The 18,249-nt window shown below is 44.3% G+C and overlaps 1 protein-coding gene across 1 annotated transcript; it reads right to left on the minus strand.

Annotated features, from left to right (window-relative positions):
• Positions 1 to 5,409: 5,409 nt before the first annotated feature.
• GFI1B (growth factor independent 1B transcriptional repressor) lies at positions 5,410 to 16,306 on the minus strand. Its single transcript, XM_026712366.2, has 7 exons — positions 16,171 to 16,306; positions 10,997 to 11,154; positions 9,922 to 10,080; positions 8,893 to 9,131; positions 7,810 to 7,947; positions 7,309 to 7,474; positions 5,410 to 6,279 (listed from the first exon to the last, which is right to left on the minus strand). The coding sequence occupies exons 2-7, from the start codon at positions 11,112 to 11,114 to the stop codon at positions 6,101 to 6,103; spliced, it is 999 nt and encodes a 332-aa protein (XP_026568151.1). The 5' UTR covers positions 11,115 to 11,154; positions 16,171 to 16,306; the 3' UTR covers positions 5,410 to 6,100.
• Positions 16,307 to 18,249: the final 1,943 nt, after the last annotated feature.

The following is an 18,249-nucleotide window of genomic DNA, read 5'->3' on the forward strand; positions in this document are numbered from 1 at the left end:
TGAAAGGCGTCCCCCCGGGCCCCACAGCCACGCAGCTCAAGGAAATAATGTTCCGGGGAAGGAGAGTTCCTACCTTGCTGGAAGCAGGAGCTGCCCTGCCTTTTTTTCTTCCTTTTCCGACTCTCGTAATCCAGTATTTCTTACTGTCGTTCATGGCTCTCTTTCTTTCTTTCTTTCTTTCTTTCTTTCTTTCTTTCTTTCTTTCTTTCTTTCTTTCTTTCTTTCTTTCCTTCCTTCCTTCCTTCCTTCCTTCCCTCCCTCTCTCTCTCTCTCTCTTTCTTTCTTTCTTTCTTTCTTTCTCCCTCCTCCCTTCCCTCCTTCCTTCCCATAGCATTTGATAATTGATAACTGAATTGAATTGAATTATTTATTGTCCTTGTACGTATATACACAGTATACATACAACGAAATTCACATAACACCCAGAGACCAGGTTCAACATGCACACACACACACGACAGTCCCCAAACACCCCACCCACCCTCGAAAATTCCCTGCCCCCTAAAAACACACAAGCATCCACACAGCAGATCAAGTAATCCTGTCCAACAGTTCAGTGATGGTTGGTCCTTAAGTTCATTGTTAAGTGCAACTATAGCTCTGGGATAAAAACTATTCAGAAATAGTGATTCCTTCCTTCCCTCCCTCTCCCCTCCCTCCTTCTTTGCTTCCTTCTTTCCCTCCTTCCATCCTTCCTTGTTTGCTTCCTTCCTTCCTTCCATCCATCCCGCCTTCCTTCCTTCTTTGCTTCCTTCCATCCCTCTTTCCTCCCTTCCAGATAGATATGGAAACAGAAGCAACTTTGTAGCTGAGGAACCTTCCTTCCTTCTTCCATCTTTTCTGTATCATTCCTTCCTTCCTATACATTCAAACTAGACTTTGATGTTTGTCTATCATATTTGGGCGGGTGAGTTGGGTACACGCATGATGGCTGTCTTTTGAGAACCGAATGCAACGTTCCATCCCATCCCATCTCGTTCTTACTCAGGGAACCAGTCGCCCTTGTTGCCATATATTCTTCTGCTTCCTCTTGGTTGCCTGTCATTGTGATTTGCTGCTTTGCAAGCCTCGTTTTCTGCCCCAGGAAGATTTTGCTGAATCACCCACAGGCGGAGAAAGCGAAGGACAATGGTGGCAGGTGCTGAGAAGTGATAAAACAGGGGTTTTATTTCTGCAGGCTGAAGAGGAGAAAAGAGGCAGTGAGAGAATTTCAGAACAACCTTTTTAGACACCTGTCTGCGAAGGAAAGAAAACGGCATTGCGTTGTTTCCCTTCCCCGATTCTCTACAAAAAAAAATGCGACCTAGGGGATTGTAGTGGCTGGTTGTAATTTGGTTTTTCAGGGTTGTTCTCCGTTTGTGGTTTTATTGTTGTTACAAACGGCTGAGAGCCCTACAACAAGGTACTCCTTGACTTACGACCACAACTGAGGCCAACATTTCTGTTGCTAAACGAGACAGGGCAGTTTTCCTCCATTTTGTGAGCTTTTTCTGCCACCGATATTAAGGGAATCACGGCAGTTGTTCTGCTAGTGACACAATTGTTCAGTGAATGTGGCTTCCCCGTTGACTTGGTTTGCAGAAGGAGATCACATGACTCCCAGGTCACTGCGACCATCGTAAATATGAGTCGGTTGCCGAGCGTCTTGGACACGTGAGCACGGGGGAGGCTGCAACGGTCGTCAGTGTGGAAAAAAATGGCCATCAGTTGCTTTTTTCAGTGCCGTTGTGACTTCAAATGGTCACGAAATGGATGGTTGTAAGTCAAGGACTACCTGTACAAGATGGGCGTGTGTGTGTGTGGAAAGCATACACTGCAAATATTTTGAAATAAATAAATATATTTTGGAGAACTCGGTTCTCCAATACAGTGTCAGCAAGAATATTTATATTGGCCAAAGTGGGTACAACAAAAAGAGTTGCTAGAATAAGAGTTGGAAGGGGCCACAGAGGTCTTCTAGTCCAACCCTCTGCTCAGGCAGGAAGCCTTGTAACATTTCAGACAAATGGTTGTCCAATCTCTTCCTAAAAACTTCCAGTATTGGAACATTTACAACTTCTGAAGTCAAGTCGTTCCACTGATTAATTGTTCTCGCTGTCAGGAAATTTCTCCTTAGTTCCCGGTTGCGTCTCTCCTTGATGAGTTTCCACCCGTTGCTTCCTGTCCTGCCTTCTGGTGCTTTGGAGAATAGCTTGACTCCTTCTTCTTTGGGGCAGCCCCTTGGGCATCTTCTAGTTCCTTGTAGGTCTTCCAGACCCCTTAGAGGTCTCCTACTCCAACTATTTGGACCAAAATTCGATAACATTCAAATACTATGATGTGTTTTAGCACACTCCAATTTCTTGAACCCAAAGGATTTTTCGGTGGCCTTGAGAGTGGATGACTGACAGGTTGAACCCACGGGATGCTTGAGGATGCAATCATCTGAGGGACAGCTTTATTCCACTGTGGGTTCCCAGCGGTTTTCTTGCTATTTTTTAAAACTTCCTGCTCCTGAAAGATAATTTGCTTTGGGCAGAAAGGAAGGAAGCATGCCAGGGGTTGTGTTCTTTTTAAGCTGTAGCCAAAAATGAAATGAAAGCTGCAATATTTGGGACAGGAGATAAGTGAGTTCGCTTGGAAATGATCTTGGGGGGAAAAAAACCCAAAGTTTTCTTGTAAAGCTGTTGGTACATCATGTCTTGGGGGTCCCACATATGACCCTCGTATCATTGAAGCACACTCAGTTGGCTAAACCCTAAACTCATCCACTGCTCTTCCATCTAATCCTTTCCTCCTCTTCGTTTCACTCCAGCAGGCAGCAAATAATCGTTCAGTCACTGTGAAACACAGCCAGTAAGGCAGTTGTCATTACATAAATTATCTTTTTATTTGCTTTTTAAAATTGTGATATCTTATATTGGATTGTTAGACCCTTGGGGTATTCCAGAGGGAAAAAAGATCAATTGTAAATAAGAATCTTTCTTTTTTTTCCCCTTCCCTTCTTTCCTCCTTTATTTTCCTCCCTTTCCCCTTTCCCTTCCCTTCCTCCTTTCCTTTCTTCCTTTCCTTTCCTTTCCTTCTTTCCTCCTTTCCTTTCCCTTCTTCCCTTCCCTTCCTCCTTTCCTTTCCCTTCCCTTCTTCCTTTCCTTTCGTTCTTTCCACCTTTCCCTTCCCTTCCTCCTTTCTTTCCTTTCGCATTCCTTCGTTCCTCCTTTCCCTTTTATTCTTGCCACCTTTTCCTTCCCTTCCTCTTTTCCGTTCCTTCTTTCCTCCTTCCCTTCCCTTCCCTTCTCTTGTATTAGATTTTATTGTTGTCATCTAAATTCTTAATTAAAATGACAGGCATGAAGAAACGGAGGGGAAAGTTGGGGAAGGAAGAAGAAAAGCGTTTTGGAGAGATTTGGCATTTCTCTTTCACTCGCCCCCCTGCTGTCAATCTGCCTGGGGGGGAAGGAGAGCTGTTTGGGGGGGGTGGCTCCTCCAATTCAGACCGGGGTTGATAAGACCGAGGCTGAGCGACCTATCTTGCCCTGGGAAATGTTCTCTCTCCTCCCAAACAGGCCCGCTGACCGTTGACAGCCGGCGAGGCCCGATAAACTTATCACTCCAAACACGGGTCACCAACCCAACCCTTCTATCGCTTCAGATTTCCAAGCTGCACTTCCCCACATCAATCCTCCTTGCTTTGCGAGCTTTTTCGAGAGGGAGGCATATAAAAGAGAAAAATGAAGGTTATGTGGTAAACTTAAAATGAGAGTTTGATGTCAATGTAAATATCCACGGTAAAAGAAACAAGTCCTGTGACTTCTTTCTTTCTTTCTTTCTTTCTTTCTTTCTTTCTTTCTTTCTTTCTTTCTTTCTTTCTTTCTTTCTTTCTTTCTTTCCTTCCTTCCTTGGCTTCTTTTCCATTCTTTAGTTTTTCTCTTCTTTCTTAATTATAATTCCTTCCTTCTTTCTGTCTGTCTTCCTTCCTTTTCTTTCTTCTTCCTTCCCTCCCTCCCTCTTTTTCTTTTCTTTCCTCCTCTTTTCTTTCCTTCCTTCTGTCCGTCTCTTCCTTCCTTCCTTCCTTCCTTCCTTCCTTCCTTCCTTCCTTCCTTCCTTCCTTTCTTTCTTTCTTTCTTTCTTTCTTTCTTTCTTTCTTTCTTTCTTTCTTTCTTTTCTCTTGCCCTTCCTCCCTTCTTTCCTCCCTTGGCTTCTTTTCCATTCTTTAGTTTTTCTCTTCTTTCTTAATTATAAATTATTCTCGATTTCCATTGTTTTAAAACCTATTGAAGTGATTTAAAAGGGAGAGGGGGGAGAGAGGGGAGAGAGAGAAGGGGGGGGCTGTATTTCAGGACCCCCACCCCATCCTTCTCCACCCTGAAAATCGCCCACCAGATCCAAGGTTCCTGACTGGGAAGCCACACGCTCCTTCTTTCTCAAAAGAAAACATGCAAATCCGAATCTCACCCCCAACAACACTTCTTTGTTGTTCACCTCCCTTAACTCCCCACCTCGCATGATTTGACTGACAGTTAGCCGAGGGCCGATGCCAAAATCTCACCCAAGCGAGGAGCCACAGGGAAACCAGTTCTCCCAAGCTGGCTTCTCTTGCGCAACCCCTCCTTGCCTCTGACAGCGATCTTTGGATGGCCTGCTTTGGTTAGCAAATCAGGGCCATGCAAAGTGGTTCCCTTCCAGGAAAAACAGTGTGTGTGTGTGTGTGTGTGTGAGAGAGAGAGAGTGAGAGTCTTTGTGTATTTACTGTTACTCCTTTCTGCTCTCTTCCCCTGACAAATTTACAACAGTTCGTTTAATGACTGTTTGGACTCACAGCGCCCCTGAGAAAAGGGACTTAAGAACGTTTTCCATGCTCAGTTTGCAGCATCCACATGGTCACATGATCAAAATCTAGACATTTGGCAACTGGCATGTACTTATGTCTGTTTTTCCCCCCCCACACACACACAAAACAAAACGCTGGCAGGTTCCCAGCCTTGGGGAAAAGCCGGGAGGCAAATAATAGAGTGATTTTATCCATATTATTCTGTTATTCAGAAGTTATGGGAGCTCCATCACTGGAAGCTTTCAAGAAGAGACTGTCAGAAATGGTGTAGGATCTCCTGCTTGGGCAGGGGGTTGGACTAGATGACCCACAAGATCCCTTCCAACTTTGATTATCTATCTATCTAATACTTTGACAACATCATCAGATGCCACCATGACATCACTCCGGGCTTTCATTTCCAAAGTTGGCGGGCGTCCCAGTGGTCTATTTTACGACCTCGTTGCCACGATTGAATTCCCACCGCTAAGCGAGGCATTTGCTCCAAGCCTGAACCTGGATAGAGGCTTCGATGTGTTTGTCTAAATACGTCCTGGGGTGTCATACATTGTGACTGATCTCTTTCAGCAACACCAAAGGAGGCTTCAGGACTCAAATTGTTTGTTATTGACTTCAATTTTATTTTTTTAACCAGGAAACAGAGATTTGAACAGAGACAAAATCTTGCTGCCTTTGCACAGGGATCATGTAAATCGTGGGTAGCGATGGAAATATCCATGAACACCAGATCCTTTGTCTTCCACCACAGAAACCTGGTGTCTGGTTTGTTTTTTTATGGGTAGTTTTTGCAGATTTGACTTGTTTATTCCACCCACTGGCATCCATCCCTAAACACTTTCCCTTAACGTAGTCTTCGAACATCGTCGCATTTGCAAAGCCCAAAGAAGCATACTAAATCTAGATTCTTTTGCCCTCTCTCTCTATTTCCGACTTCACAAACCAGTTCAAATCCTTTGCTACTTTTTACTCCAGATCCCTGATGAAAGAGAAGGAAAAAAAGTAATCTTTCTTACAGGCGTTATCATCATCATTATTATTATTCAACCATTTCTTAACCCAACGGAGCTTTTGATGGGCTAAAAAGCTTTCACGGTTGTAGATTCAGTCGGAGATCTACCCCGCCAGTGAGTGGGTGGAGCCATGGACCAAAGTAGGCGGCATCAGAAGCAAAATGGGTGGAGCTAGAGCCAAAGTGGGTGGGATTTACAACCCAGGACAAGGACCGTCTACAGCTCTCGGGCTGCAAGTTCCCAACCCTTCTCCACAGCTCCTTCCACGATCGGAATCCTCTTCTCACTTGAGGCTGTGCTGGCTCTCTCGGTGACGCCGCAAATCCACCTTGCGCTGGAAACCTCTCCCGCACAGATCACAGGTGAAAGGTTTGAAGCCGGTGTGTTTGCGGCTGTGGGTGATGAGGTTAGAGCTTTGGCTGAAGGCCTTGCCACACACCTGGCATTTGTGCGGCTTTTCCCCTGGGCGAGAAGGAGAGAAAAAGGAACATTTTAGGAACGACGGTCGTGGTGGCGGTGGCAATCCGGTCTTAACTTTCCTGGATCGCAATCGGTCCTTCTTGCCTTCTCCCCGCTTTTCGGTTCAGCCGGGCTTTCAACAGTGGCCAGTTGGGTTGAAGGCAGTGATGGGATTCAGCTGGTGTAATAACCGGATTGGTGAGTCCATGCGCGCAATGTTTTAAAAACAGCAAATACTTACCTTTGGCTGCAGCCCCGGTGAGTAAAAAAAACAGCTGATCTGCGGCAATACGCGGTGCCGCGCGAATCAGCTGGGCTTCAAAACATGGAAATAAAGCAGGGGTCGGCAACCTGCAGCTCTGGAGCCACATGTGGCTCTTTCAGCCCTCTCCTGTGGCTCCCTATCGGCTGATCCCAGCACTGGCTGGCCCTTCCCCTCCCCCATCACTCCTCTACTGGCCTGAGAAGGTAAGGGGGTGGCGGGGGATGGAAACTGACTCCATATTCCACAGCAGGAGGTGACTGGGTGGGAGGGAGTGACATCGAGTTGGCCACGCCCACCCGGTCACACCGGTTGTCGAATTATTGACTCCCGGGGTTTTCTTTTGTGTGGGAAAATAGGTCCAAATGGCTCTTGGAGTGATTAAGGTTGCAGATCCCTGAAATAAAGGATAGCACGCAGGCAGGGGTGAGTGGGCGGGGCCAACTGATCGCTGGAACTACCTGTTCGCTGAAACCAGTTCGAACCGGCTGAATCCCACCCCGGATTGAAGGTCGCCGGCAGCATTACAGTCAGTGAAACCAGTCATACTGGAGTTACGGCTGTTTGTTTAGTGACCGTTCGAAGTTATGACAGCATTGGGGGAAACAAAGGGATAGAGGAGCCTTTTTGGCACACGATCAAAAGTCAGACAATCTGGACATGAAATACAACTGGCGTGTATTTCTGAGGCTTGCAGGATCTCCCTCCCGGGGTCTTGCAATCACCCTTCTGACTTTTTATGACAAGTAAAATCAGCTTTTCCCGCTCACCTGTGTGAATGTAGGTGTGTTTCTTCATGTCCGACTTCTGATGGAAACGTTTCCCGCAGTACTGGCAGGGATACGGACGGGTGTCGGAGTGGATCAGCAGGTGAGTCGATAAGGTGGAGGACCTCTTGAACGTCTTTCCACACATTTTGCACTCGAAGCTTTTCTCCTGGGGGGTCAGGACACCAAGGGGAGAAGGGAGGGTGGAAGAAGACAGCAGGAACAGTGCTGGGATTCAGCCGGTTTGCACCAGTTCCAAAGAACCGGTTGTTACCTTTCTGAGCCGTTTGGGGAACTGGTTGTTGGAAGAAACCATTAAGGCAGTGAACCGGTTGTTAAATTATTTGAATCCCAGAGGGAAGAATCCAACTGTAGGGACCACACTGAACTTCACAGGAGGGAAAATGGAGGCTAAACTATATCGCAAACAATGGCGGGAAGTTGAGAATGAAGTTTTTCAGATCGGGAACCTTGAAAACCTTGCTCTACAGCTTCCAGACTGACCTGAGAGTGGATGTTGGTGTGTTGCTCCAAACTGACCGCGTGCCCAAATGTTTTCCCGCAAACGCTGCAAGCAAAAGGCCGAGTGCCACTGTGGGATCTTCGAACGTGGACCTCCAGCCCGTGTGGGGTCGAGAACGTCTAGGAAGCAAAAGGTGGCACAGGGTGGTGAAACTCGTATTTGTGACTGTCGCAGTGTCCTCGGGGTCACGTGGTCTCCCTTGGACGACAAGCAAAAATCAAGGACAGGAACTCAGATCCTCTTAACAATCGTGTTCCTAACTGAACGACTGCAGGGGTGAATGACAGCGGCGAGAAAAGCCGTTAAACGGGGAGGTGGGGGTAAAATTCACATAATAAATGTCTCACTTAGCAACATGAATTTCGTAAGGTGAGGACTACCTGTCTATTCACCCATGTTGTAGGGCTGTAGTATGATTTTTACTATCCTTATCTTCTCGACGAACCCGTCTTATTGGTATCCTTATTACGATTATTATTCCTCTGTTGCTTTGCACCGGGGACAAACTCCTTGTATATCTTAATCACACCTGCCCCAATAAAGTATTCCATTGCAGTCATTCTCAACCTTTGGTTTATGACGGGACCCCTTTAAAATTATTTTTGTAGCCACGGATCACGGTCACAGGGCTCAAGGTTTAAATTAGAATAGAATAGGGGCTGGAAGGGACCCTGGAGGTCTTCTAGTCCAGCCCAGGACATACACTATATTTCAGACAAGTGGCTGTCTAGTTTCTCCTTAATATCCTCCAGTGATGGAACACCCACAATTTCTGGAGATAAGTTGTCCCACTAATTAATTGTCCTCCCTGTCAGAAAGTTTCTCCTTAATTCTAGGTTGCTTCTCTCCTTGGTTAGTTTCCATCCGTTGCTTCTTGTCCTGCCTTCTCTGTTGCTTTGGAGAATAGCTTGACCCCCTCCCCCCCCGTCTTCTTTGGGGCACCCCCTCGGATATTGGAAGACTGCTATGATATCATGTTGCTTCAAGTCTTTATGGAGCCCCCTGGGACCACCTCAGGTTGAAAACGGCTTTTCCGTTCTGCTCCAAACCTCCCAGCCACTCACTTTGTTGCATATGATGCAATGGTAGCTCCCCAATTCCGGCGAGAACGGCATGCTGTAATCGAGAGGCAGGTCGGAGGCAGGAAGGATGGGGGGCCCGTACAGATGAAGGGGGTGCTCCAGCACAGGGGAAGACACGGATCTGTAGCCAAAGGGAGGGCGGAAGGAGCTCCAGGCAAAACTGGGGCTGTAGAAAGCGGACGCCTTCTCCACTTGAGATTTGAAAGCCGGGATGGGCACCTCTGAGACAAGAGGAAAAGGAACATCCGAGAACGTTGGAGCATCCAAGGGACTTCTAGCTAAGGATCAGTTCTAAGACTGGGCTTGGGAACTCTATTGATCAGGCCAGACTATCTATCAGGGCCTAGGATGGGTCCCTTCTGGGTTGCCAAGTGTGGAAGAGCCTCGGGGTAGAATTAAACTCCCTGGAGAACGTGACTTACTTGCCCTTTTTTCTCTGGATAAATTTAGCCTTTTTCTGTGGGGTCCTTGGGATTCTCTGAGCTTGGGTGTTGTTGGTTTTTTTTTCTCACAGACATTTCATGACCACACTAGGTGATATCATCAGTGCTAGAAGGGAGTGGGGGTTTCTACCCAACTCTCACTAAGTGTGGGACATAGTGAGAAAAGGGCCCTGGTGATGTTACCTAGTTTGGTAATGAAACGTCTGCAAGAAAATAAACAAGCTCAGAGAGCACCAAGGAAAGGATAATCTATCCACAGCTTTCTGTCCTGCCTTTAGGTGCTTTGGAGAATGGATTGATCCCCTCCTCCTCCTCCTCCTCCTCTTCCTCTCCCCTCTCCACACCCTTCATTCCCCGTCTAGTACTGATAATGTTCCTAGCTGGGTCACGAAACAGAGGCCACAGTCCAGCCCTGAGCTACAAATACTCTCTTCTATCGATCACCGTTTTTCCCCTATGGCTTCATCGGTGTGCATTGCAATGGAGGCTGTTTCACTGGGTGTCAACCATAAATGTGCCTTCGTTGGCTGTGAGGGGGTTGCATGAAAACCCAGCCGGAAGCGCTCACCGGGATTTGGGGGCTCGGGTGCCGTCAGGGTTATACTCTGAATGGGAAAATGCTCCTCCTTGTCCCTCTGGAGATGCTGTTCTTCTTTTGGGGAGCAGCACGGTGGGCTGTCTGCCTGGAAGCGCTTGCTGTCTTCAGCGACGCTGTCATCGGAAATAACTGTAATGCCAAAAATGGTCCATAAGCGAAGCTTTCAGATCAAGAAAGCTTCCGGATTTGAGAAATGATTCCGCCCCTTTTGCCGGAAGTTCTCGTCCGGCTCAAAAATCTTGTTGAACCTTTCAGTGAAATTTTCTACTCAGAATTTTCCCAGCCTTGCAAAGATTATGTTTGCAACTCACTTTTCTAATCCAACTGAGGCAGCAGAGGAGGAGGAAGTAAGAAGAAGAGGAAAAGGTGGAAGAAGAAGAAGTAGAAGAGGAGGAGGAGGAGGAGGAGGAGGAGGAGGAGGAGGAGGAGGAGGAGGAGGAGGAGGAGGAGGAGGAGGAGGAAAAAGAAAAGGAGGAGGTGGTGGTGGAGGAGGAGGAAGAAGAAGAAGGAAGAAGAGGAAGAAGAGAAAGAAGTAAGAAGAAGAGGAGGAAGAAGTAAGAAGAAGAGGAAGAAGAGGAGGAGGAAGAAGAGGAAGAGAAAAACGAAGGGGAGGAGGAGGAGGAGGAGGAAAAAGAAAGGAAAAGAAGAAGAGGAGGACGAGGAAAGAGGAGGGAAGGGAAAGAAAAAAGAAGAAAAGAAAAAAGAAAAGAAAAGGAGAAGTAGAAGACAATATCCTTAAATTATACTAAAATGTCCCTTAGGAACAATTGTGGAGATAAGTGTGTTTCTCACAAAAGCCAAGTTCCGTGCTTTAGTTGTGGCTTAAGAAAAGTGGCATCCCAACAGAATAGTTTGGGCTTTGCATTTGTGGCATGGGGTAGAAAGACCAGCTACCCCAGGGCAGAAATTTACACACACACACACACACACACACACACACACACACACACACACACAAAGCAGGAGAGGTGGAAGAGGTTTCTTCTGTGGGTACAGCCAGCACCCCACTTTCCAGATTTCTGGCTGGGGAAATCGTCCAACCTACCATCGGAGAAGGACGCCGAGGTTCCTGTATCCCACCTGGGCACCAGGATGCTGTCATCCACTGCACGATGATGGTGCGAGTGAACCTTCCTATTTTTCACTAGGAATGAGCGTGGCATCTCGCGTTCACCCTGGGATCAGAGATCCAGAAAAGGTGGGCTGTAAAAGAGAGGAGGAACGGAGGAGAATTATCAACTTGTCTTCCATCTCTCTCTCTCTCTCTTTCTCTCTCTCTCTCCCTCCTCCCCTGTCCCTCCTTCTCCATCCTTCTTCTCTCATTCTCTCCCTCTCTCTCCTCCTCCACCCTCTCTCCCTGTCCTCCTCTCTCTCTCTCTTTCTTTCCTCCTCCTCCTCCCTCTCCCTCTCTCCTTCCCCTTCTCTATTTCTCTCACTCTTTCTCTTTTCTCCTTCTTCTCTTTCTCTCTCTTCCTCCCTCTCCTTCTCCTCTTCCTCCACCTCCTCTCTCCCTCTCCTTCTCTCTCTCTCTCTCCCACCTTTAAATCTTTGCATGCTCTTCTGAATGGGCCATTAATACCTTCTCAGGTAGTCCTCAACTTAATAACCATTCGTTTAGCGACCGATATTACAACGGCACTGAAAAAAGTGACTTATGATTGTTTTACACGCTTAACGACTGTTGCAGCCATTCCCACGGTCACGGGATCAAAATGTAGACATTTGGGGAAACGGACTTGTTTTTATGACGGTCGCGGTGTCCTTTTATGCGACTTTCTGGCTAGCAATGTCATTTCGTTGCACCCGCTTGCGAGTGTAATGACAAATAAAATTCTTATGTCTTATGTCAATGTCAATGGGGAAGCTAGATTTGCTTAACAACCACGTCCCTAACTTAACAACTGCAGGGGGTTCACTTAGCAACGGTGGCAAGAAAGGTCCTAAAATGAGACAACCCCCCCCTTTAATAACGGTCTTGCTCAGCAGTGGAAATGTCAGCTCAGTTGTGGCTGTAAGCTGAGGACAATCTGTATTTCCTCTGAACATTTGGCACAATCTATGCAAAACGATAGTAAACTGGAAAGTAATAAAGCATTCACTCATTTGCATGAATGTTTGTATTTTCTCCTACAGCAACGACACAGATAACAATTCTAGTGTCCGTTGCCAGAGAAAATACAGCCTCACAATCTTAGCTTTTGGGGATATATATATATATATATTTAGAGGTAAGGAAGGAAGCCACCACTGGTTAAGCTTGCAAACTCCGTGGCTAGTTACAGCCCACAAGGCCACGCAGAGGGAATGACTGAACCCGACCTTTCTTTGAACAAACCCTGCCGAAAGAAACCATGATTTAAAAGATGCAATCCCAGCCAGATCTGAAAGTGAGAAGTAGCGTGGGAAGAATATGCTATCGCCAAATTTTGGGGTGTACCCTAGAAATTTATCGTTGACAAGCGGTCACCCGCTGTCTGATAAGCAATGAACTTAATTGAATGAATTCCCACCCTCCTTTGGAAGATAAATGTCTATCTATCTATCTTCTTCTATATATATAAAAGCGAAATACCCTTCATGCATCATCACAAAATCTCCAGAACCATAAAAACCTACAAACTTGAAATTTGGCATGTATGTTCCTCTTGGCTTCTAGGACCTTACTAAGAAAGGATTTTTTGAAATGGCCATCAGAGCATTTAGAGTATTTCCTATATTATTATTATTATTATTAACGTGCTCTAATGCTAAGGAGTTCTACTCCCCCTCCCCATCTGAAAAGAAATTGGTTCCAAATGCAAAACGCAAGCAGAGGAGTTTTAGTTTCACACCAGCAAGCAGCTTTAGTACAGAACAGTTGAGCTAAGCCACGCCCAGGCTCCTTGCTGTCTCCTTGCTCAGACAGCAAATACTGTTTCAGTTTCCAAACAGCCCTCAACTCTCTCACACTGACAGGTGCTAGCCAGATGAATATTAATGGGTGCTGGTATGCAGAGGCAGAATTCCCCCCCACACACCCTATTTTCCTCCCCCAAAACTAAGCCCGACCACATAGTTTCGTAGTGAAGCATATATTTGCAATAAGGTCAGAGGTCTCTTTGGAGAAATGTATTCAAATTTGGAGCATTTGAATATGCCTTGTGGGGAGATTCAGCTCCCAGTAGTGTGATGAGGTGGTCTGTGCAATACAGACGAAGGGTGTCGCTTGGCAGGGTTTCTCAACCGGGCAAACATTCAGCAGGTGTGGCTTGCCCTGGGAAACAGAAAACCTTTTCTGTTGGATTTGGGCCTGTCTTTTTACCAGATTACAGCAAACTACAAGCCTGGGAGAATAGAATAGGCAAAGACAGAAGTCTTCTCCTGTTGAAGGAGAATAGGAAGCAAAGCTTCAAATCCTTCGATGTTCTCCCTTTCTAAATTTGAAAATGGGGGCAAAAATGACGCAGAGACACATTCTGGAAAAACGTTTGCTGCTGCAGAAGACACGATTCGGAGTTCCAATCCACCCATCATGTCATTTTGTGGGCTATTCTATTCGCAGTTTTCCAATTCCAGCCTCCAATACTCGACAATACGAACCCAAGTCCCACTCAGAGTGTCGGATGCCAGCTCCAACCTCATGTCCTCAAGATGCAGAAATGTTTTATCTCTCCTTCTCCATATGCTTATCTCTGCTTTTCCTCCCCTTCCTCAACCCCAACAAACTTTAAAATTCAAGAGTCAGTTCTTGTGCGCTTTTTATTTCGGAACAAAGCTGCCTATTGGCCAATCTTGAAATAGGCCAGCTGAGTTTTGCCAACCAGTGAAGTGAGAAAGTTAGCTAGGAAAATGTAAGAGGGAGATTGGTGGTATTCTTGCAGATGTTTCATTACCAAACTAGGTAACATCATCAGTGCATTTGGTAATGAACTGTCGGCAAGAAAACCACCAAGCTCAGAGATCACCAGAGACCCCACAATCCTCCTCTTCCTTCACTCCACAAACCCCACTCCCTTCTAGCACTGATGATGTTATCTAGTTTGGCAATGAAACTTCAGCTGATGAAATTGCATTCTTATTTAGATTTACTTAGGAGTAAGAACGATTTGGTCTAAATACATCTCTCTTTAAATTGAAACACATAAAAGTTTTTGGTTAGTTATTCTCCCTGCTTTGTGTGCATGCAATGAAATGTTTTCTCTCAAGTTCAAACCACGTTTAATTTAATTAAACAGTTAAGCAAGCAGTGGGGAACATTAGCATAACAAGGTAGACTTAAATCAAACAACCTCATTCTTGGTTTAAGGAGACAGTCTAACTCTTCTAAGATAGGAAGGCAAGAGATTTTCCTGGAATTTAGGAAAATTCAAGATGTTGCATTCAAGAACTCCAGAAGACAATTTTGCAAAGGGTATAAATTCTGTGCAGTTAAAGCCACCGCCTGAGTTTGTGCAAAACTGCCTTCACGCAACACCAAGATATTACCAAATACTTGCATATAAACCCAACATTTGCAACACGTGAGTGCAGTTTGGTGCAAATAAGCAATCGGTTGCTGGTTCTTTCAAATTTCACTTTTACTCAACTGGTAAAGAGGTTTGTTTCTATAACACTGGATGTTGATTGTTCTTCTCTTTAACTCATATTTATTTATTTAGCGCATGGCCTTCACTCATTCAATCTTAGTCCAAATATTATTAAAATCTCTTAAAGCAGATACCCTCCCTCTTTCTTCACTCTTCATTCATTCATTTGTTATATTTTATTAACCAAACTTGATCTTTGCAATAGTTTTGATTTTCACTTCTGCATTTTGGGCTCCTTGCGGTAACAATGCCCTAAGATATTTTTTTTAATTTTTGCACTATCCCATTTATTCCTAATCAACACTTCAAGAATTTTTCATCCAGGTTGACATGCAAAGAATGCAGAAACCAGTAATAAGAAGATGCAAAAAAAACCTAAAATTAACCCCACCCAAAGTGGCAACATTTATCAGATTTCAACTACCTTGCACAAACACACTTTAAAAACATCTTTCACAAACCCTTCTGTTATATATATTTAGGAGAAATACATTTTCTTATTAAATTCGCTTCTTTGGATTCGTACCCATTAATGAACCAAACAGGTCTAGAGTTCCATATTTTATGCTAAACCATTAAAGCAAACCAAGAATCAATAATAAAATAAATTAAACTTAAACCTAGGTTCTAGCATTAATGCAACAGTTGGATATAGCAAAATTAACTGCAAAACTGGCTCAGTGCAACTGTTAGACGTAGCAAAAGTAACTCTTGGCAGTTGGACATGCTTTTAAAAACACACTATAAGTGTAAATAAACTATTGATGTAAATCATAATAAATAAACCCCTAAAAGATGTCTCTCTCTCTCTCTCTCTCAGAAAAATTTAAACCAGAAATATTAATTTAAAGCTCTCAGATTTTGAGCTGCAGAAATCCGGGTATGCTATGAAAACGTGACTCTTTAGCTATCTCTTAATAATTGCAAATTTTTGCAGTTCCTGGCCTATGATACCAGATTTAAGGCTTTTTTTAAAAATCCAAAATTAATTTACAAGCCAGCTTTCTTAGCTACATACGCTTAGACACCTTCGTCCAATTCTTTCTTTCCAGTGATCGGCCGATGTTAGCCAAGCTATCAATGGTACGATATGCCTTAATTCATTTGTTCGTTCAAAGCATTTTCCCCCATCTTCTGTTCCTCCTTCCCAAAGCAATTTACAGAATAATTAAAATTAATTTGCTTCCCATCTCCACCCAAATCAGGGACATTAATTGACGGAAGCATCCAAAGAATTCCTACCTAGGACACAGGTACCTTCCTAATTCTCCAGCGGCTGACTTTTACCTTAACACAATCTTCTTGCAAGGGATATGCTGGTGGACCTTCTTAAAAACTTTTTTTTTAATTGGAGGGAGAGAAAGAATGAGAGAGAGAGAGATTGTGTGTGAGAGAGAAAGAATGAGGTACAGAGAGAGGGAGAATGTGAAAGAGACAATGTGAGAGAGAAAGAGAAAGACGAGAGAGAGAGAGAGAGAGAGAGAGAGAGAGAGAGATTAAACTATCCAGAAAAAATAAAAACCCCATTGCCTAATTGCACAAATTATTCCTGCGTGGTTAGTTTCCTAACTGATCATCATTTGCAAGAAGAGGAAAATGCAGGAAATTTTAATATTTTTTTTTAAAAAAAACTGCTTTGGGGAAGGGAAATCACCTGCTTGGAGGATGGTTGTAGAAGTTTAGCCTTGAAAGTTGCTTCCCAGGGAGCAGTGTGATGGTCGAGGGCTCCCTTGGCTGGCGTGTGTGTGTGCGTGTCTAGGTTTTCCACACTCCTGTTATCTACCAAGGGTTGATCCCTTCCTCCGTGTACTTCACCCTTGGTTGCTCTCCCTCTCCCTCTCCCCACTGGGCCCTGCAATCCCCTCCCTGATTTTTCAATCAGATTATTCGTGTCAAAATCTGGCCCCAGCCAATAAGAGAGGCTAAGGCCAGCGAGCATTTGCTTATCAAAGCAAGCCAGACTTCGAACATTTTTGCATTGCTCAATTGCAGAAAGCCAGAAGTTAGTGGTCGCGCCTTCCGCAGATTATTCGGTGCTTGGCTTGTTTTGGTGGAGTGTTTTTTCGAGATTACTGGTTTTTTTTTTTCCTGCAAAATTTCCTTTTTCTTTCTTTTTTTTCTTTTTAGAAAGGAAAACAATCATACCCACAATTTGCAAAATGCTGGAAAAACCCAATGTTGCTGGTTGCTGGCAAAGCGACCCCTCGCTGTTGACCTAGCTATGAGATGCAAGAATGAATAAAACGTATTTTATTTATTTACCTTTATTTACCATAGAACCATATAGAATTGGAAGGGACCTTTGAGGTCTTCTAGTCCGACCCCACCCACTTGAAACTTTATACTGTTTTAGATGGTTCTGAAATACCTACACCATTTCAAATATGCCTATCTGAAATACCATATAACATTTCAGAGGATTTATTTATATTTTTCGTGTTTCTAAACTGCCCATTTCTATTAAAGGAGGGGGCACTCTCGTTAAAGCCGCATAAAGGTGGTACGGAGCCTTGTTGCCGCCGTTGTTAAGTGAATCTTAATTTTGCTTGCCAGAAGTTCGCGAAAGCAGAACACGTGATCAAAATCCGGACCCTCGGCCACTGGCCTGTCATTACAATGAAAATTTAGAAAGCGACTTATGACAAATCCCTGATATTGGACAGAAATGCGCACCTGGTTGGAAAAGATGATAAAACAACACGCAGACTCAAAACCTGAAATATCTTTATTAGGGATTTTACCCGAAAATTATAGTAAAGAAAAAACATATTTAATCATACACATATTAATAGCAGTTAGAATTGTATTTGCTTCGATAGAGGAAGAGGTGAGCCAATCTCATTGTACACATGTTGTACTCTGACAATAAAGGTAATAATAATGAGATACTTAAGGTTGAGTAGTTTTAATATGAATGTAATCATAGTAATAAGTGTATGCTAAATCTAAATATTTGCACAAGATATATGTACCCAGTCGACACACTGTATAACTGAAAGATGGATTTGTTGTAAAATAAAATAAAAAATATTTAATATTGAAAAAGTCCCTGTCTTTACAACTGTAAGCTGATTGACAAGGGGTCAAAAATGTGATCAGCCTGACCACATAACATGCATAAAATCCCCTAAATCATTGTTTCTCAATCCTGGCCAACTTTTTTTTTTTGGCCACTAATTATTTTATTTTATTTTGAATACAAAACAATCCATCTTTCATTAAAACGTGTGTCATCTGGGTAAAAATACCTTGTGCAATAACAATTAAGGAGTTTACAGCCTTATTCATTATATTAATTCTCTACTCTCGATTTCACAGATATACTTAATATATCTGGATCCTGGCCAACTTTTGAGAGGGGGGGGCTGCTGTCTGGGGAATTCTGGGAAGTCAAACCAGCCCAGCTTCAATTCAAATGACCTCTAGGGGGAAGCAAAGAGAGACAAACGAAGCGCTGTTGCCCCCTTGTGGCCATCTGAGATTTGCACCCTATTTTCCAACGTGTGCGAGGGGGAGAAGTCTGATGAGATTCTGGATTTGAACTCAGAACCAGGGAGAATGCATGGGGAGGGGCGTGGAAAGAGGGGCATGGAACGGTCCTTTGTGCAAAGGAAGAGAAAAGTTGCATGGGTCCTTTTTCCTTGCACTGTTCCCCAAGGGCCAGGGGTTGTGGCTGATGGAGGTTGGAGTAGTTCCCCAAAGAACGCTTAAAATAAAATAAAAAAGAAAATCA

This window comes from Pseudonaja textilis, chromosome 17 (assembly GCF_049901715.1).
Source record: "Pseudonaja textilis isolate UNSWEBS1 chromosome 17, rPseTex1.2, whole genome shotgun sequence".
NCBI lineage: Eukaryota > Metazoa > Chordata > Lepidosauria > Squamata > Elapidae > Pseudonaja > Pseudonaja textilis.

What these genes read in the sequence shown, in the direction of transcription:
- GFI1B (XM_026712366.2), bottom strand. Translation starts at nt 11,114, where the DNA reads ATGCCACGCTCATTCCTAGTGAAAAATAGGAAGGTTCACTCGCACCAT. An exon ending in CTCGGCGTCCTTCTCCGATG is followed by an intron (nt 10,081 to 10,996) that starts GTAGGTTGGACG and finishes TTGGCATTACAG; the next exon opens with TTATTTCCGATGACAGCGTC. An exon ending in ACCCGAGCCCCCAAATCCCG is followed by an intron (nt 9,132 to 9,921) that starts GTGAGCGCTTCC and finishes CTCTTGTCTCAG; the next exon opens with AGGTGCCCATCCCGGCTTTC.